Source organism: Mustela nivalis (genome assembly GCF_964662115.1).
Source record: "Mustela nivalis genome assembly, chromosome: 7".
Classification (NCBI taxonomy): Eukaryota; Metazoa; Chordata; class Mammalia; order Carnivora; family Mustelidae; genus Mustela; species Mustela nivalis.
In genome coordinates, this window is record NC_139026.1 from 5,364,552 (window position 1) to 5,384,674 (window position 20,123).

The following is a 20,123-nucleotide window of genomic DNA, read 5'->3' on the forward strand; positions in this document are numbered from 1 at the left end:
GTTGTGCACGCATGAGACGGGCGGGGGAAACAGAGGCTGAGTGGTCCTGCCCCGGGCTGTGCAGAAGAGTCTGAACATTTTGCGGCAGCAGATTGGCCCGTGTATGGTGGAAATTTTTTATTTGTATTTTGTTCCGATTGGGCAGTACATCTTTTCAGGAGCAGTTCACTTACAGAAATGGCGCCCATGTTTCATTTAAAAATCGGTTCTGAATCTCCATTTCTCAAAGCCAATTATGAAACCGAGACCTCCACAAGATATTTGTTGGCTTTTAGCTTCCACTGTGGGGGCCGAAGAGACGTCAGTGGCCACAAGCCTCACCAGGCGATGCAATTCTGACTCCGAAGCATCCCAGCTATTTTCACAAGTCAGTGATTATTTCCAAAGAGTGTCCAGAAGTGGGCTGACCTGCCACTCCTGAAGTCATGACTTCATTTACAGCATATGACTTGTTCTACACTCATTTCACTCGTTTTTCTAAAGTATTTTAAAGATTTTATTTATTTGAGAGACAGAGCATGATCAAGGGGAGGAGCAGAGGGAAAGGGAGAAGCAGGCTCCCCGCTGAGCAGAGAGCCGGAAGCAGGGTTCGATCCCACCACCCTGAGATCATGACCTGAGCCGAAGGCAGAGGCTTAACCCACTGAACCACCCAGGCGCCCCAACTTCCTAATAATTTGCAGCCCCTGATAAATACCTGAGACAGCAGAGTTTGACATTCTCAAGGAGTTCGCTACCACCTTAATGTTTTGCTAGAGGCAAAAAGCAACTTTAGCTGGACAACCGCCAGATCTTCACAATCCTTTAAGTCTTAGAAATACATGAATACCCATTTGGAAATTCCTTTACCTCTACTCCCTTCCCAACTTAAAAGTATATAATTCATCGCTCCTCAGGACCCCAGTACAGCTCCTCCTGCCCATGGGTCCTGCCCTGTGCTTTAATGAAAACACCCTCTTGCCCTGAAAACATCTGAAGAATTTTTGACCATTCCCTCCTGGCCCACAACACATCACACAACCTTTTTGTGAATGCTAAGCAGCTAGGAGTGCCTGGGTGGCCCAGTTGGTTGTGTCTGCCTTCCGCTCAGGTCATGGTCCTGGAGTCCTGGGATCAAGCCCCACATTGGGCTCCCTGCTCAGCATGGAGGTGGCTCTGCCTCTGCCCCACCACCTGCTTGTGCTCTATCTCTGCCTCTCTGTCAAATAAATAAAATCGTTTTTAAAAAATGCTACTCAGGGACATCTGGGTGGCTCAATGGGTTTTAAAGCCTCTGCCTTCTGCTCAGGTCATGATCCCAGGGTTCTGGGATCGAGCCCGGCATCAGGCTTTCTGATCGGTGGGGAGCCTGCTTCCTCCCCTCTCTCTCTGTCTGCCTCTCTGCCTACTTGGGATCTCTGTCTGTGAAATAATTAAATAAAAATCTTTTTTAAAAAATTAAAAATAAAAAAATTAAAAATGCTATTCAGCTAAATTCAGTTAAAAAGCTGAACACCAAAGCCATGTTTTTTTTTTTTTTTTTTTTTTTTTTTTTTGCAACGATAACGTTCATATAAAGTTCAATGGGGGAGGGGGGAGGCGTTGCCTGGGTGGCTCAGTGGATTAAAGCCTCTGCTTTCAACTCAGGTCATGATCCCAGGGTCTCAGGATCCAACCGCATCGGGCTCTCTGCTCAGTGGGGAGCCTGCTTCCCCCTCTCTCTCTCTCTCTCTGCCTGCCTCTCTGCCTACTTGTGATCTCTCTCTGTCAAATAAATAAATAAATAAGAAAAAAAAAAAACGTTCAATGGGCACAGCCCAAAGGCACCAAGGTGTTTACTTTGGTGACACCAAGGTGTCACCAAAGGTATTTTTTAAAACCCCACAGACCAGAAGTGTACTTGGAACTGGATGTGGTTAATAATTTCATCCAAACAAGCTGTAAATTACAGCATTTGAATTAGAAATCGTTGTTGTCAAAATTCACATTTTTTCATAATTAGAGTAATTGAAGTACAAAATGTCTGTGACGAAGCTGGTGGCAGATACATAAAAGTCCTTGAGCGCCGGAGGAACGTTTTCCCTGTGCCCTCACCAAGTGTGCTTTGGAAGTGTGAACCTTTGCACACCAACGTGACGTGTCCCGGCAGGATTGAACAAGTCCCCGGAACCACTGCATTTAATCCAAACACAACTTAAAACTTTTAATCAAAGTATTCAGAAACGAAAGCACCAAAAAAAAAAAAAAAAAAAAAAAAAAAAAAAAAATCAGCCTTCGCGCCTTTTAGCAACGGTTGCAAAGTTGCAAACACAACAGTGAAACGCGGGACACCTTGGAAGCACAGAACGTCCGAAGCCTGGTTTTGAAATTCCGCCCCCCGCACTGCGCAATGCCTCCGCGACGCGTCCCCGGCACCGGCGCGGGCTTCACTGAACAAACGCGCGCTGGATCCAAACGCACGGAAAGTACGGAGGGCCACGACTCTGCAGCCTAAACCTGGCGGATCCTTCGGAAGCATCCGGGATCCCCTCCCACCCCCGGGGTCTGCGACGCGTCAAAGGCGAGTCCACGCCCGGAACATTCCAGCTTCCAGGCCGGACTCCGGTCCCTTTTCCGGACTGTGCGTGTACTCTTCCGCTTCCGACCGCGTGGACGCCGCACAACCTGGCTCCCGGCATCCCCCGGGGCAGCCGCGGGGCGCGAGGGAGGAAACACCGCCCCCAGCCGGCGCGCGTGCGCATAGGCCAGCAGCGCCAAGCTCCCCACGCGCCTCACGCCCGCGGACCCCCCGCGCAGGCCCGCGCGTTCACGCATCGCGCACGCGCCCCTCGGCCGGCCGGGCCTCCGGGCTCCGGGCTCGGGTCCCGGAGCTTGGCTCCCGGCGGCCCGCGCGAGCCGGCGCCGGGCGGGCGGTGGGCGGGGGCCGCGGAGAGCTCGGGAGGAGGGCGGGGCGCGCGCGGGCGGGCCGAGTCGGAGGGCCGGGCCCGCGGTCCGCGGCGGAGTGGGACTCGGCGCGGGCGCTGCCGCCATGGACGCCGACGCGGGGTCGCAGAACCCAGAGAACGGGGAGCGCCGCGACCCGGACCGGACAGCGGAGGAGGACGCGCGGGCCCGGGCCGAGTTCGCGGCGCTGCACGGCCCGGCGCTGCGCGCGTCCGGGGTCCCCGAGCGGTACTGGGGCCGCCTCCTGCACAAGCTGGAGCACGAGGTGCGGGCGCGGGCGGGCGGGCGAGGCGCCGGCCGGGAGGACCGGGGCGCAGAGCGGGGCCGGGGGAGCCGGGGCGCGGACGGCGCTGGACCCTTCTCCCGGGAAGGGCGTGGCTGCGGGCGGGCCGCTGGCCGAGAGCCGCGGGGGCGCGGCGCGGGGAGGCCGGGCCAGGGGCGCTGCGGGGCGGCCGGCGGCCCCCGGGACGACTGGTGCGCACGGGGCTGGGAGGGTGTCCGGGGCGGGAGGGGAGTGCGCACCTTGCCGGGCGGCAGAAGCCTCGGCCGGGGTGCGACGCGCTGGGGGCGTGTCCGTGTTGGGACGCGGCGGGAGAAACGCGGGGGGTGAAGAGCGCCAGTGCCCTGGTGACCGACTTAGATGTCGCCTCCTCGGCGGTTTAGGAGCCTCTAGACTTTGGGGCCTAAGAGTGGCAGCAAGGGCCCAGCACCTGTGGCCCCGGTTCTGCCAGTGTCTGGGGCTGGCCGGGCTGTGTGCGCGACTCCCCTGGTGCGTCGGGACCTACCCTGAGTTCTCCGCACGCCTGCGTCCCGCAGCTTTGTCATCCCCATTGTGCGGTTGAAAAAACGGAGTCACAGGAAGAGGAAGTGAGTTTCCCAAAGCCTGTCTGAGCTGGGAACCTGGCCCGCGCCTTCAGCCACTGCCACCTCCAGGGAGAGTAGATGCCCCGAGAGTTTGTGTGACTTTAACTGTTCGGGTCACAGAATTATTTCTTGTCTCATCATTTGATTGGATCCCCGGTCACCCTCATTTTTGCAGATGAAGAAAACAGATTGTGGGAAACGGAAATCTAAAGAAAAAGGTTCCCATGTTTTTAGATTCTCTGCCCTTTTGTGGGGACTGGCTCCCTTCTGCCCACCTGCCTTCTCTAGCTGGGCCTCCAGGGGGCGCCCCATGGGTACTGGCCAGTGAGCAGGCCCTGGTTTGGGGTCATTTGCGCAGCTGCTGAAGTCAGAGCGCTACACAGGACCGTTAGGGAGGCCTTCTTAGCTGGAACAAGGCTCTTCTCGGGTGGGGGGCTGCCTTGGAGACCTAGACAGACTGGGACAGGTGATGAAGCGGAGCCCCAGAGCCAGGAAGAGGTAATAAAAAAAGACAGTGTCAGTGACACACAGTAGGTCCCTGCCTCTTGTGAATCTCCTTCCTGTATGGCTCGCCCTCCACTCCACCAGTGTTTCCTGAGCCCTTGGCTCTGGTCCCAAGCATATGCTGGGAACCTCCTCCAGTTTGTTAGGATGAGAAGAAGGTCCTCATTCTGGGTGAAAGGTACACGATATGGGACACCCCCCCCCCCCCCCCGCCCCGGGCCTAGCCAGCCTCTGGGCAGTAAAACCTCATTAGGCAACACTAGTCCATCTGAGCTAGAGTCTCCTTCTGGAAAGCCCAATGGTGGAATAGGGCCCCAGTTCTCATAGTTTTAGAGGGGACCGGTTGGGGAGGCCTGAGACGAGCATCAGCCGGCACCAGCACATGGAGGGCAGTCACCAGAGGGCAGCGTCCCCTCTGGCTTGGCTGCTGTAGCACTACCGAGGGGGCAGCCAGTATTTTTCCATGACCCTCCCTTGCCGTGAGGGGTTATGGGCAGAGCTGTGAGTCATCACTTTACTAGACCCAAAACCTGCATCCATTGTTCTCGGTGAAACCTACCACTCTCCTCTGGGCCCAGGTGTGGGGGAGGGCACCTGCCAACAGGAATGGGGTACCTCCACCTCCCCGCAAGGCCAGTTACCCTGCTACCTTGCCTCAAATCAGTTGGAAAGGATGGGGAGTGTTTTAAGATCAATTCCAACTCTCCCAGCAGGAACTTCCCAGCTAAAGCCATTCCCCTTCGATACCTCTTAGGGGCTTTTCCTCCGTGGAGGGATCGTGGTACCTGTCATTTCACAGTGCGGGTAGGGAGGAGGCAGGCCCTCTGTCCCCAGGGCCTTAGGCTACCTCACTGTGTGCCCCCTCCCTCCCATATGATTTGGGGAAGAGGACTGGGGATTTGGGTTCTAGATTGAAACCCAGAGTGAATTCCGGTCCTCTCAGAAGCTCTGTCCTGGAGGGAAGGTTGCACCCCAGCCCCCCACCCCCGCTTCTGACTGCTCAGGGATCCTGGCTTGAGGTAGCTCCCCTTGTCTTCGGAGGGCCCAGGCGTGCTCCACCGGTTCCACAGCCTTCCCTGCCCTCGGCCTCTGTACCCCGGCCAGGGGTCCTTGCGGGTCCTTGCGCCGCTGCCCCCAGCCACGTGTTCAGATCTTGCCCTGCTGTGCCCCTCAGCTCCCATCACGCCCCAGCACCGGGGACCTGCGCCTCCCACCTTGCTCCGCACCCGCGGCCGGCTCCCTGGGCAAGATGGTGAGTGGTTCGGCCTCACAGGCTGGAGCCCGGCACAGAGAAGCGGTGTGTGCCTGAGTAGGGAGCTGGTTTGCATCTGCGTGAAGCTTGCTTCCGTCAGGGTCCTGAGAAGTGGGTTTCGGGGAACTGGCACTTGCTGAGTCCCTGCTTGTGCCAGGGACTGTCCGTGCACTGTTTGTTGATGGAACACTCAGCTCTCCTGGAAGGCTGAGGACGCTGCTTCCCCCGGGAGGGGCTGCTCTCAGCAGCAGAACGGTGGTGGCGTGCTCACAGGGCAGGGGCCGAGCTTAGTTTCCTCCAAGCCTTGGAGATCTGTCCATCATTTCATCCTTCCCACAACCCTGGGAAGTCGGTGCTGCTGTTCCCGTCGTATGGATGGGGAGACGGAGGCACGGTGCGGTTCAGTGACTTGTTCAAGGCCCCACGGCCTGGCTCCAGCCTCTGTCCTGAGGCCCCTTGCCAAGTGGTGGCAGACACACAATGCGGGAGTGTGGCTGAGGGAGGCAGGCTGGCTGGCTTCATGTGCGTGTGGTTGGCAAGGAAACTCAAGGACCAGGGTCCTTATCTTTCTGACCCAGCACCTCAGGAGACCAGCCCAGAGCACACGCTGCACAGGCCCGAGCCGCTTCTCGGCAGGGCCGGCGCCCTGGCTGTGGGAGGTTCTCAGGGGCACCTCTGCTGTCCTGCTGGAGGACTGGAGTGAGATCCCCGGCCCCGCCAAGATCCCAGCTCTTAGACTCACCTCTGGTCTGGCCACGCGTGCCTTCAGCCCGCTTCTGAGCACACCCGGGACAGGAGCTGGTGACCCTGGTTAGGTCGCAGTTCTGGCTGATCTCCAGGAGCCTCAGTTTCCCCACCCAGACGATGGGTGGTTGGTTAATAAACAGGTCCTGCGTCCCTGAGGAGTTGGATCGGTCCTTGAGGCCAGGGTGTGCGCTCTGCGAGGCAGGGGTTCTGGCCTGGGGAGCCCGCCAACACCCTGCTCGCGGCCGCAGGTTTTCGATGCCGGGGAGATGTTCGGGATAATGCAAGTGCAGGAAGTGGAGGAGGAGAGTGAGGGCGACGAGGCCCGGGAAGCACGGAAGCAGCAGCCCAACCCTGGCGGCGAGCTCTGCTACAAGGTCATCGTGACCAGCGAGAACGGGCTCCAGGCGGCCGACCCCAACAGGTAGGAGCAGCAGGCCCGTGGGCCGTGGTCCTCAGTGCAGGCTCCTCTGGAGAGAAGCAGCCATGGCGGCCCTCGTGTTTGCCGTGTCCCGGGTGCTCGTGGCCACCCGAGGTTCCAGCCGGGCCCCGTGGTCGGGTTGGCCCCGACAGCTGCTGACGTTCCCGTGTGAGTCATGTTTCTGACAGACCCGAGCGCAGCCTCCCCGGCACCTCCCCCCCACCAGGAGGGTCCCACAGTCGGGGGTTGATGTGTGCCGATTGTGCCAGTGAGACGGGAAGGACCTGCCCAAAGTCACAGCCGGCCGAGAGCCTGACTCAGAGCCCGGACTGTTGGGAGAACCTTCCCCCGGGCCTGCTGAATCCCAGTCTCAGGGCTACTCAGGGATTGTAACAGGTTCTCCCAGGGCTTTATGTCCAGGCTGTGAGCAATGTGGTCTCCTTGATTCCTCGGGAGGACACCAGGGCCCAGAGCAGGCCTGGCGTGGCCCTGGGCCTCGGTGTACATGGGGCACAGCTAAGACTGGACCCTGGGATTCCTGCCTCCAGCCACGGCAGGCTTGCAGGCTCGTCTGTCAGACTTTGTTGGACCCTTGGAGAGGACACTTGCTGGCCTCTCAGGGTCCCCAGGCCCCTGTGTCCATAGCTCTTCAGGGAAGAGACTGGCCGGCCTCCTCGTCCGCAGAGCAGCCTGTGAGGGGCGGGAGTGGTCACTCAGGGAACAGCAGCAGCCGGTCCCCTCCACTAGCGGGCTGTCTGACTCAGAAACTTGCAGGCTCACCGGTCACATTCAGCTCAGTGCACCTGCTCTGGGGCCTGGGCCCCGCAGCCACCTCCGGGAGCTCGCTGCCCCTCCACACCCTTGAGCGCATACCTCTGCCAGGCGGGCACCGGAGGGGACGCGAGCGGAGTCCTGCCTTTGGTCTCAGCTCCTCCCACTGCACAGCCCTCCCCGCGCCCGGGCCTTTCTGCCTGCAGAGCTCGGAGTCTCCCCGGAGGGCCACACCCCAGCTTCATCCTCTCCCTGCTCCTGCTGTGTACCGCACAGTCCTCCCGAGCACCGCACAGTCCTCCCGAGCATCGTCCCACCTTGAAGCGCAGCTTCCCGGGGTCAGAACCACAGAGCACAAGCGCTTGCTTTGCGCGTGCAGACAGACGTACAGTCCTAGAAGCCCAGTGGAACAAGTGCTGCTGATTCTGCCCCCCAGCCCAAGAGCTGGAATGTTTGCTGTCCCCCAAGGGAAGGGGGGTGAGGGTCGCTTTGCTCGGCAGGCAGACCACACCCCTGGGTGCCAGAGCTTCCCGTTCCGGCAGGGCTCTGGAGGGTGTCCAGGAGCCCTACCCTGAGGGGTAGGAGGGCAGGTGTGGCCCTGGGCCTGCCGTGGGAACGCCTGGCTGGTCCTCCGCGGTGGCCCCACCCCTGGGCTCTTCCAGGGGGGCTGGGCATGTGGGCCACAGAGGTCCAAATGCGTGGCGGCTTGCTGTGCCCGCCGGAGCCCCTTTGCATGCCTCCCCACCACTGGCTTCCCGTTGTGTGCGGCATTTGCTTGTCCTGAGCGCCCACAGCTGAGGTGGCAGGGTGGGGGGCGCGGCCGGTCCGGCTGGTGCAAGTGCAGCTGGAGGCACTCACCGCGACAGCAGTCGATGGTAACAATCAGCGAGAGCGCAAGGACTTGGTCCAGGCAGCAGGTTGTGTGTTTTGTCTCTTCTGAGTCTCACACTGGCCCCCAGACAGGAGGTATGGACCCCGTTGGTTTTTGCAGAAACTGGTAGAGGGCGTGGAAGCTCGCCAGGCCACAGCTGCAGGCCTTCCCCCTCTGCTCCCCCTCGTCACCCAGGCAGACCCCCCCCCCCCGCCGGCCCTCACCCCTGCCCTCGGCTGTGCCCACAGCATCTTCCTCATCGACCACGCCTGGACGTGCCGCGTGGAGCACGCACGCCAGCAGCTACGGCAGGTGCCCGGGCTGCTGCTCCGCATGGCCAACCTGATGGGCATCGGGTTCCACGGCGAGCTGCCCAGCGCCGAGGCCGAGGACCTGGTGCTGGAGGAGATGTGGCGGTTCAACCAGACCTACCAGCTGGCACACGGGGTGAGCAGGGACAGCCCGGGGGAGCCAGGACCCAGCCCCAGGGGCCTCTGCCCCAGAAGTGAGCAGACTCTTCTTCCAGGGCCCCCCTTCTTCCCCAGGGCTCCCTCATGGCCGTTACTCAGCCTCGGGCCACCCGGTTCTCAGAGCCCTTGAGCTCACAGGACACAACCTCAGACCTCTAGATGTGGGCCTCATGACTTGGTTCCTGTGGCCCAGTGCTGCCGGGTTCTGTCATCCCCTGAAAGCCGTCAGGGTTTGCTCACATCCAAAGAGTCCTGTCCCTTAAGCACATGTCCTCGGTGTCCATCACCACCTCTCCTGCCAGCCTCCCCAGACCCAGCCTCACCATTTTGAGTGTTTCTCATGGTCTCAGACGTCACCACCTCCAGGAAGTGCCCCTCGCCCTCTCCCTTCCACACGTACCCGTGTAGCCGGTAGGCTGTGTGTCTTCGTCCAGGCCCTTGTACTGTGTAACGTCCAGCCCAGTGAAGGGGCTTGGGTGCCTGGTAGGCGCTCCAGGATCCGGGAGTTGGGGGCATGGGCTGGTGGGAGGGTGCCTGAGAAGGGGCAGTGGCCGGACCAGTGGACCCGGTTTCTGTGTGCTCTGCCTGCAGACGGCCGAGGAGAAGGTGCCGGTGTGGTACATCATGGACGAGTTCGGCTCGCGCATCCAGCACTCCGACACGCCCAGCTTTGCCACCGCGCCCTTCTTCTACATGCCCCAGCAGGTGGCCTACACGCTGCTGTGGCCCCTGCGGGACTTGGACACGGGCGGTAAGTGCCACACCCGCCCACCCCAAAGGACGGGCCCAGGCCCTGCTTTCCCGCTGCCCCCTGATGGGCCACGTGTCTCGATGCAGAGGAGGTGACCCGGGACTTTGCCTACGGAGAGACCGACCCTCTGATCCGGAAGTGCATGCTGCTGCCCTGGGTCCCCGCCGACCTGCTGGACTTGAGCTCCTCCACGCCCGAGCCGCCTGCCGAACACTACCAGGTGTGACCGTCTGCCCCTGACCTCGGGGCCTGGTGGCTTCTGGAACGTTCTTTGGCCACCAAATGCTACCGGGCGCCAGCTGGCTGCCCTGTGAGGGAGTGAAGCGTTTGTGAACATTCGAGAGACCAGGGTCTCCGAGCTCAGGCAGTGGGCCGGGGCCTCCTGCGGCTGTCCAGCCCAGAAGCCAGGGGCCATGCTGTCCGAGGGTCGGAGCTGGGTGCTGGTAGTCAGGGCTGCTCTCTTCGTTTTCGGGGGCTCCTTGCCAGGACTGGGGTCGGGGGGCACGGTTTGGGCTGCAAGGCTTGGTTACAAATCCCAACTCCGTACTGTTTCTTCCTCCACGGGGATATGAAGACTCTGTTCGAGCATCACACGGCGACTTTTCTGGCACACAGTAGGCCCCCAGCGAGTCCCACCATCATCGGTGCTGCGGTTCCCCGCACCAGCGGCACTTTTCATCTGTGGCAGCATCTGGGGCAAATCAGGGCATCAGGGTTCAGGAGGCCCCGGGCCAGGGAGGAAGTGGAGCCTCTAGGAACATGGCCTCTAAGAGACCAGGCAGGGCTGGACAGGGAACACCCTCCCCTGCCCTCTGGTCTCCTGCCACGCCTCCCGTTGGCTGCCTGCAGTTTGGAACCCAGCCACGAGCAAGCCTGCAGTTGGCACCTGTGGGCGTGTGTAACTCTAGTCCTTGCAGCGTAAGGGCATGAGGTCCTGTTTGTCAGTCTTTACTGAGGATGAGGAAACAGGCATAGAAAGGTTAAGTAACCTGCCAAAGGTCACACAGCTCATAGGAGAGCTGGGGTACAACCCCAGGGGGCCTGTGACGGCCCGTGGGCAGAGGCTACAAGCCTTGCCCCACTGTGAAATCTGCCTGCCCACGTGGGCACATCACACATTCACTGAGGGCCTCGGCAGGTGTTCGATCAGAGGAGCAGCCTGGTTAGCTCGAGCGAGAATGGGAAGCACCGTGGGGTGTCAGCCGGTCTATGGGGGCTGTGGTTGGGGAGAGGCTGGGCCGTCGTGGTGGGACCTCCTGGCACCTTTCCCGGGAATTCATGTAAGCCGTAGTGGTTGGACTGTCCGCGCAGGAAGCTGTGTGGTCACTTGTCTTGAGTCCCTGGCGTGTTTCAGAGCCCCGTAGAGTCGTGGTACCTGTAGGTACTTAGTAAATAGGTGCGTGCTGAGGCGGAAGCCTTCAGAGTGGCTTAGGGCGGGAGGCTTCCTGATCTTGGGTGGCTCCAGCAGGCGGGATGGGGCGGGGCCAGCCCTGGGCGTCCCACCGGAGGCCAAACTCCAGTTGCCAGAGCATCCTGGTTGCTTGTCCCCATCTGACATCCAGCTTGGGCCTGTGCTCTGGGCTTGGGGGCTGCTGTATGAGTTTAGGATCGTGGGGTACACAGCACGCGTTTGTCATCCCCCATGCTTTCTGTGGACAGGAGGGGGGGATTTGGCCTCGGAGCCCCTCTCTGAGTGTGCCGGGCTTGTCATAGAGCCCAGGAGCTGAGAGAGGGCTGCGGGGCCTTCCCCGCATAGCGTCTCTGTTCCCCGTCTCTGCGCCCGAGGGAGCAGCCCCTTCGGCCCCACCCATACCCACACGAGATGAGTTCCTCCCACCTCCCGGAGTCGCAGAACCGCACTCTGGCACTCCGCTAGCATCAGGCACCCGCCCCCCGCCCCCCCGCCAGGCAGGCTTCACGCCTCCCCAGCTGCCCGCATTGGAGCAAGCGGAGCGCAGAGATTTTGAAGATTTTGAACAGTGTTTCCGTTTTTCTTTGACACAAATGGGTCGCTTGGCACTTGAGGGGCCTTGAGCCCCAGAGTCCCGGGGCGAGGGTGGTCCAAGGGCTCTGGCTGCTGCTGGGCCTGTCGGAAGGCTGTACCTGTGGTCCGGGGTGCCCCCTGATATGCCAGGATGGGGGGTGGCATGTGTTCCCGCGCTCCTGTCTTGGAGGTCTGTTTCTACCTTCAGTGCTTTCTTTCTAGGCCATTTTGGAGGAGAACAAGGAGAAGCTGCCGCTCGCCATCAGCCCGGTGGCCTATCCCTGCGACCACGTCTTCAAGTGCGTAGCCCCCCTCAGCTCCTGATGAGCCTCCCCGCACCCCCCAAGCCCCCCCGCCGGCTCCGAGAGCCGTGCCTGGCACAGGGAGGCGCTCCGAAAGCCTGCCATGTCCCGGTGGCACGGCAGCAGTGGCAGGAGCCCAGGGCAGAGTCCAGGATCACAGAGAGAATGCTGTGAAGGTGACAGGCTGCTGGGGTTCCTCTGGTCCTGGGGTGAAAACAGCCAGGCCTGCCCCAGGAGTCAGGGAGCCTGAGCCGACCGTGAAGGTGTGGGGCGCCTAGCGGAGGCGGCCAGGCTGCCGCGAGGGGCGGTTTGCAGGCACCAGCAGGTGTGGGCTGGCAGGTGAGGTGACGCCAGGCAGGCTGGACGCCAGGTGGAAGCAGACACCCCGTAGTACTAGTGAGAGGTGGGTGTGCCGTGCTCACCCGCTGGATGTGGCACGGGCTCAGAGGTGGGTCCCAGCCTGGCTTCTGCCTCCATGGGAGTCCCTCCCTCAGGCTACTACCCAAGCCTGGTCCAGCCAGAAATGGGCAGCCCAGCCCGCTGCCCCTTCCCTGAGGCCAGCCCGGGGGTCCTTTCTGGTGCCCAGGCCCACTACCCAGTGTCCATCCACCCTCAGGGTCACAGGCCCCACTGAGGCCAACTTAGTCTTGGCCTCCTGCTCCCAGTCCTGCCCCAGGCTCCAGCCACAGACCGAGGGCTTCATGCCAGCCTTGCCCCTGGCAGTCACCTCAGCTCTTCCCCCGGACTGTTGTTCCAGGCTGGGCCCCCCTCTTGCCTTCATCTGCCTCTGCGCCGCGCCCCCTGAGCTCCTGGGCTCTGTCCTCACCTCTCCCCGGGGCCAGTGGGGGCCGGGCCGGGCCGGGCTGGCAGTAGTGAAGACTGGTGTGGAACAGGGCCTGGCCCGGGGCACCCGTCTTGGCTACACGCACCCCCACAGGCCCCTGGACTCCAGCTGCCTTCTCGGCCAGCGGTGCTCAGTGTGTGAGTGAGAGGCTGGTTGTGTCCGTCCTGGTTCCATGTGGGAGGCAGGACCTGTTAGACACTCGGCTTATCCCGTGTCACCCCAGTGACAAGAGTGAGTTGGGCTGTGATCCCATCTTAGAGGCGGGGACGTTGGGGTCAGAAGGATCCTCGTCGCCCTACCCTGCAGGCCAGCAGAGAGGGTGGGGCCAGCACTGCCTGTCCGGCCTCAGGGCCCGAGCCCACCCATCTGTCCCCTTCTCCTCCACGCCAGCCCAGGTTGGGCTGCGCCCGAGTCCCCGGGGCGCGGGGTGGGGCGGGGGGGCACGGCTGGCTCAGCCCAACTCTGCCCGCAGGGTCTACACAGACATCCAGCAGGTGCTCAGGCACCTGACGCACCCGCGCTTCACCTTCGCCCAGAGCGAGGCGGACGCGGACATCCTCTACAACTTCTCCCACTTCAAGGACTATAGGTGAGCACCCCCCTGCCAGGCCTGGGGTTGGGGAATGCCCCCAGAGCCCCTGCCACCCCTGACCCACGGGCGTGTGCCTCGGCCCCACAGGAGGCTCAGCCAGGAGAGGCCCAACGTGCTGCTGAACCAGTTTCCCTGCGAGAACCTGCTGACGGTGAAGGACTGCTTGGCCTCCATCGCGCGCCGGGCTGGGGGCCCTGAGGGCCCGGCGTGGCTGCCCCGCACCTTCAACCTGCGCACCGAGCTGCCGCAGTTTGTGAGCTGCTTCCAGCAGCGGGAGAGGCGGTGAGGGCCCCCGTCACTCCTGCAGCCCCACCCCCCAGCCTCCCCCTACCCGGCTCGCCCCTGCTGCGTGCTGGCTACGGCACTGAGGGCTGTGGGCACCGGGCACGGCCGGGACCATGGCCACGGACATCTCCATGTCTTGGCTGGAGCAAGTTCTTCCTAACTCCGTGAGGTCAGCCCCTGACGGCCCCGCTGGGACAGCTCCTACTGCTCCCTGGGAGGGGTTGGGTGTCCTTCTCCAAAGGCGACCGCGGTCCCCAGAAGGTGGGTGCAGGGCACAGCCTAGCCAAACCCATGTGCTCTCAGGGGCCAGGACAACCACTGGATCTGCAAGCCCTGGAATCTGGCCCGCAGCCTGGACACCCACGTCACCAGGAGCCTGCGCAGTATCGTCCGGCACCGGGAGAGCAGCCCCAAGGTGAGGCCCTGCGGCGGCGGGGACTCAGGCGGGGCCGGGGCTGGGCTCCTGGTGTCTCTGAAGCCCAGACCCTGCTCCTTCCAGTGCCCTGGCCAGCGGGGATGGGGAGGGAGAAGCCCTTGTCCAGAGCTGTCCCAGGCGTGTCTGACCTCAGAGTCCTCACTCGCTGCCCCACTCGAGACCGCCCAGCAGGAGGGAGGCAGCCAAGCCAGGGAGCCCCGAGACTAGGGTGCTCTTGTGACACGGAGCCCGGCAGGGACAGTATCGGGGTGGGGGGATAGGGGAACGGTTATGGGTCGAGGAAAGCGTGCCAGTGGGATGACGGCTGAGCGGGATTCCAGGCAGCGGACGAGGAGTCGAGATTACAGCGGAGAACTCGCATGCGGTTGTCAAAACCTGAAAACTGTCGGGACCTTTTCCTTCAGCTAAAGTGAAGGTGAAGATTCAGAACTTGCCGCAGCCTAGACAGGGTCTGAAACGTCCGAGAGGAAGGAGCCAGGTGCAGGGCGCAGGCTCCTGGGGCCAGAGCAGGAGTGTGTGCCGGTTTCTCCAGGAGGTGGGGACCGTGTCCGGATGTCCCACAGGCGTGAGCCCGTCGCCAGTGAGGACAGAGGCCGATGGGGCGAGGTTGGGGTATCTCCAGGCCCAGGTCAAGGGAGAGCTGCCCGCAGCCCTGCGTGTGTCTTCTAGGTCGTGTCCAAGTACATCGAAAGCCCAGTGTTGTTCCTTCGAGAAGATGTGGGGCGGGTCAAGTTCGATGTCCGCTACGTCGTGCTTCTGCGCTCGGTGAAGCCCCTGAGGCTGTTTGTCTATGACGTGTTCTGGCTGCGCTTCTCCAACCGGTAGCTGGGACGCTGGTGGGGGGTGGGCGACGGGGCCCCCTTTATCGCGGGGTCGGAAAGCCGGTCCTGGAGCTCCTTCTCCGCCACACACCTGAGCCCAGCTCTGTCCTCCAGCGGGAGTTCTCGCCCAGCCTGCTTCAGCCACGGGCGGGGACCCGGACGGCGCTTGTCACTGTCAAATGGGCACCAAGCGGAGCAGGTCGTGAGGACGTTCATGGGCCATCCGGGTGTCTTCACAGACGAGCTCTGAGGGGCTGCGGGGCAGCCCTCACTCTAATGGGGGGGCAGGCGTCCAGCGGGGTCTCTCAGAGCACCGTCCCTGCTGGGACGCGGCCGTGCTCAGGACCCTCCTGTGTCCATGTGCTCCTCCTGCAGGCCCTTCGCGCTCGACGACCTGGACGACTACGAGAAGCATTTCACTGTCATGAACTATGACCCGGAAGTGGTGCTGAAGCAGGTGGGTTCACTTGGATGCAGGCCAGACCCAGACCCCACACCCCTCAGCCTGTTTTCTGGGCGGACTGTGCAGACCAGCTGCCTTCTGGTACCCGTGTTAATCTCAAAGCAGGAGCCCCCCCACGTCCTGTGGCAGGTCTCAGCTGGAGGCCCAGACTGCCTTCCGTCCGGCACCCCCCCCCCCCCGAGCACGGGGACCAGTGAGGGTGGGCGGCACAGGGGTGCAAGTCCCATGGCCCCCGGGGCAGGCTGCTGCTGGACCGTGACCCTGCCTGGATCCTGGATCCGTGCTGTCCCCCATGCTGTCTGGGCACTTTGGGCAAAGGGACATCAAGGGCAGAGCTCCTTCCGAGGTGAGGGCCTCAGACCCTGGCTGGCCAGCAGTGCACCTGGGATAGGTAGGCTCAGCCCAGGCAGAGGCAGAGCCAGCTCTGGGTGGAGGAGAGAAAGGCTGCCTCACACATCGTCCCAGAAGTGGTTGGTGGTTGTTTCAGGTCAACAGGAAGTAGGGCTCACCCTCCCCACCGCCTCACCCACGCTGCTCACCCCAAAGCCTGTAGATGGCCCTCTCGGCCACTGAATGTGAGAATTACCCGTTCCAGGCGTGTTCCGATTCTTTTCAGCATGAGTATATCCTAATACTCTTCAGGTGACGATTCTGCATATGTATGTAAGGTTTTGCGTGAATGCTGTCCTGCTGAGCAAACCTTTCTATGGTTTTATTCTTCTCTGAGCATCACGTGTACATTCGTCATTGTTCTTTTTATAAAGTTGTTTTTTTTTGTTTTTTGTTTTGTTTTTAGTTTGCTAGAGACACAGCGAGAGAGGGAACACAAGCAGAGGGAGTGGGAGAGAGAGAAGCAGGCTCCCTGCCAAGCAGAGAGCCTGATGTGGGGCTCGATCCCAGGACCCTGGGATCATGACCTGAGCTGAAAGTAGAGGCTTAAGGACTGAGCCCCACAGGCGCCCCAAGATTTGTCATTATTGTTAAATGGGGCTGGGGGCGTTCTTGTCCTGGGATGTTCTTGTCATTCACCTGTTAGTAGACATTCAGGTCATTTCGGGTTTTCCCATTAGTACATATGCTGCACTGAACACTCCTGGGGACACCTCGCTGTGCCCGTGTCTCAGCAGCCCTCGAGGGTGGATGGCGGCCTCAGAGCGCCCGTGCCCTTGCTCACGCCCAGCCCCACCGCTGCTGCCTATCCTGGGCTGTGTTGCAGGCAGGTCCCTGGGACACTGCGCCACCCGCAGGGCCCTGGGACATGGTTGGAAGTTGTCTCTGAGAGAACGGAGTGCCTCTCTCCAGCACCCCAAGGGTCGTGTTTTCCTGGAAGCTCCCGGGTAGGGGGATGTGTCGCCAATAGGATGTGAGCGTCAGGCTTCCGCAGGGAGCCTGTCCTGGCTCATTCTTTGAGGAAGGCCCCCGAGCTCCCTGCAGGCTCGCGCCCGTGTGTTTTGGATGAGGGCTTGGCTTGAGAGACCTTGCTATGCGCGGTGCTTGTTGCCGGTGCTGAGCAGCGAGCTCGGGCCTGGGTCCAGCCTCTGCCTCTGGCGCACTGTTCTGAGACCCACGTGGTGCCTTGTCCGTCCAGCTTCCCAGTAGCCCCACCGATAGCATGCCAGACAAGGGGCACTGTCCCATTTCCCAGATGGTGACGCTGAGCCGGACAAGTAAATCTGCTTGTCCTGAGTCACCGAGTAAGCTCCGGAGCTCAGACTCCAGCTCCTGCCTCCCATCTGTGCCCAGGTGCGGGGCTGCTCGTAGGCTGCTGGCGCTGACCTGTGGCCCCAGCGAGTGCCAGAGCCACATATGAAGGCAAGGCAGGCTTCCCTGCTCCCTGCCCCGAGGTAGCCCCAGGCAGAGCGTGATGGGCCGCGTGTCTGTCGCAGGTGCACTACGATGAGTTCATCCCTGAGTTTGAGAAGCAATACCCGGAATTTCCCTGGAAGAGCGTCCAGGTGAGTCCTGGGCAGAGCTGCAGAGGCCAGGCCTTCCCTTGCGGGCGGGCGTGGGCTGGGTGGGGGTCTTGGCCTGGGGATGGTCCTGCTCCTCCCACACCGGGCCTCGCGGGGTGTTCCGGAGGGACTCGGGGCATGGTTGGGACCGCCCGCTGGCAGTAGGCCCTACGTGGTCCCAGAAATGGCAGACCTGAGGGGGCGGGCACAGCCCGAGATCCAGGTTGGTCCCCGCAGGCGTGCACCTCTGCGCAGAGGGGACTGGGGACTCGGGGGCAGTAGCCAGGCAGCTTAGCAGTCATCAGACACGGCAGTGGCAGCCAGGGGTACAGACATGAGGCTGGAGGAGGAAGCATCGTGGGCTTTGGGGCCGTAGCTCAGGTAGAGGCAGGGAGGTGTACAAGGAGCTGCTCGGGGGGGTGGGGGTGGTCCCGGCCTCAGACCTGTGCAGCCCCCAGCCCGGCCTCCCTGTCCTCCAGGCTGAGATCTTCCAGGCCTTCACGGAGCTGTTCCAGGTGGCGTGTGCCAAGCCGCCGCCCCTGGGCCTCTGCGACTATCCCTCATCCCGGGCCGTGTATGCCATCGACCTCATGCTCAAGTGGGACGACCGTCCAGATGGTGAGGGGGTGCCCCCGCCCCGTAATCCAAACCACCCCCCCCTGCTTCACCCAAAGCCGATCATCCAGCCCTCCCCCGCCCGGGCACAGAGACAGATCTGAGATGGTGTCTGCCTCGGGTCCACCAGAGATCTGGGGCGGGGGCACACCGTTAGAGGGTGGCCTTCAGGTCGGGACAGAGCGTGAGGGGGAAGGGCAGCGAGCCACGGCAGAGCCAGGGGGGAGCTCGTGCCCCGTGCTCTTGTGCCGTCAGGGACACGAGTGATGCAGCCGCAGATCCTGGAGGTGAACTTCAACCCGGACTGTGAGCGGGCCTGCAGGTACCACCCAGGCTTCTTCAACGACGTCTTCAGCACCCTGTACCTGGACGAGCCCAGCCACTGCCACGTCACCCGCCTGGTCTAGGTGCTCGTGGCTCCGCGCTGCCTGCCAGCCCCTTCCGGCCTCAGCGGGCGGAGCTGCTTCCGCGAGCCCCTCCCCTCCTCCCTCGGGCACAGCCTCGTCTTGGAGCTGTCATCCTGGTGCCACCTTGGGGGGCTCAGTGTCCTGCTCCCTCCGAGGTCAGGAGCAGGGCCAGGCAGGGTGTGCCGAGCGCTGAGCCCCAGGCCCCTGTCTGTGCTCCCTTACCGCCATCCGTGCTCCGCTGAGGGCTTTTTCTGGAGAGTCTGGTTCCTGGGCTGCTGTTTCCCAGGGGATTGGCGGCTGCGGGTTCTGGGGAGCACGAGGTTCCCCCAGCAACACCTGCAGAGCCCACATACGAACGGGGAGCTGGGTGGGCCGCTTCTCCAGGGGGCCTGCTCGTGTATCGTGACTGCTGGGGCGGGGTGTCCCCACCCCTGCCCCCCAGAACAGCTGGGAACCTGCTTCCTGGACTGCGCCTTCTTGGTTCCCACTCGACCAAACCTTTCCCAGCCAGCTTCCCATGAGGTTCCCGGCCGGTAGGGCCATGGCCTTGGGCTGCTCTTGCCTTTCCCCATGGCAAGAGCAGGCTGCCTGCCGGGCACGGCAGAGCTGTCCCCCTCGCCTGCCGTCGGCTGGGGCCTCAGGGACAAGTGTGGGTGGCGGAGCCCGGCAGCAGATGGCCAAGGAAGATGATTCCAGGGAGAACTTGATGTTACTGTCAGGTGCTACCTTTCACCTGAGTCTAGCGTCAAAATGTTGGATTTTTGTTAGTTTTTCATTTATGGGAGGAATATATAAAGATTCTTGTTATTTCCGTAACTTTGTTTCTGAAATTTGGAGTCAGATGCTGGTGTGTTTTGTGTAGCCCCAGTGGCCCCAGGCCTGGCTGACAGTGGGGTTGGGGGGCGAGTTTGACCCCCTCCTTGGGGGGTGGGGGTGGGGCACAGAGCTTCATTCACTGTGAAGCCAAGAAACAAAACTGGGCTGGGCTGCACTTCCTGTCCGTGTGTCCACTTGGCTGTGTGTGTCCATCTTCTTTGTCACCCAGAACCTCAGCTGTCGGCTGGGGAGACGCCGCTTCCCTCCAGCCAAGCCGTGATGTAGCGAGCAGGACACACGGTCTCTGGTTTTTCCCCTGGAGAGCCGCTGGCGTCCTGCCCTCTCCTTGACACGACCTGTACCGTAATAAACTCGGCCTTCTTGACCTCGGCCTCCCTCTCTGTGTGGAGGCCCCAGAACCACAGGTCCGGCGCCGTGTGTCAGCGTCTTCCTGTTAGGTTGTCGAAGAAAACCAAAATATCCAGACATCCCCTTGGAGAAACGAGAGAAGATGGCGTTTGGGCTGCCAGGTGCCCGTCTGGGTCCGTTAGGGCTGCGGTAACAATACCACAACCCCGGGCCTCGCCCGACAGAAGTTGCTTCTTCACGGTTCCAGAGTGGGGGCGTCCCGGGATCGGGGCGGCAGACTTGGTGTCTGTAAGGGCCCTCTTCCTGGTTCGCGGGTGGCCACTGTGTCCTCATGTGGGAAGGGGCAAGGGAACTTTGTGGGGTCTCTTGTAAGGACACTGACCCCATTCATGAGGGCGCCACCCTTGTGACCTAATCCCCTCCCGAAGTCCCCACCTCCTGTGACACAGCGGAGGGTAAGATTTAACATAGGGGTTTGGGGGAACACTCCGACCACAGTTCCTCCCCCAAAGCTGGATTCCCCAGCACTGGTTCCATTTCAGAGCAGAACACAGCAGGGACAGATGGGGAGCTGAGGCTCCCCTCCGCATCATGGGCAGTGCCCAGGAGCCTTGTCCTGGTGCCAGCCCTGAATCCTGGCTCAGCGCTCGCTGTTGGGGCCTCAGGA

At 61.9% G+C, this 20,123-nt stretch overlaps 1 protein-coding gene across 1 annotated transcript; it reads left to right on the forward strand.

Moving 5' to 3' along the window:
- The first annotated feature begins 2,723 nt into the window (after nt 1-2,723).
- Nucleotides 2,724-19,087, forward strand: TTLL12 (tubulin tyrosine ligase like 12). The gene is made up of 14 exons (XM_082741011.1): nt 2,724-3,187; nt 6,538-6,710; nt 8,598-8,796; nt 9,411-9,570; nt 9,657-9,790; nt 11,777-11,853; nt 13,173-13,289; nt 13,380-13,574; nt 13,881-13,992; nt 14,683-14,834; nt 15,210-15,291; nt 17,184-17,252; nt 17,729-17,867; nt 18,120-19,087. Exons 1-14 carry the CDS (start codon nt 3,008-3,010, stop codon nt 18,269-18,271), a joined length of 1,941 nt encoding a protein of 646 aa, XP_082597137.1. The 5' UTR covers nt 2,724-3,007; the 3' UTR covers nt 18,272-19,087.
- Nucleotides 19,088-20,123: the final 1,036 nt, after the last annotated feature.

Coding starts and splice junctions, on each gene's coding strand:
- TTLL12 (XM_082741011.1), top strand. CDS start 3,008: ATGGACGCCGACGCGGGGTCGCAGAACCCAGAGAACGGGGAGCGCCGC. Junction 9,791..11,776: donor CGCCTGCCGAACACTACCAG/GTGTGACCGTCT, acceptor CTTTCTTTCTAG/GCCATTTTGGAGGAGAACAA. Junction 11,854..13,172: donor CCCTGCGACCACGTCTTCAA/GTGCGTAGCCCC, acceptor CTCTGCCCGCAG/GGTCTACACAGACATCCAGC.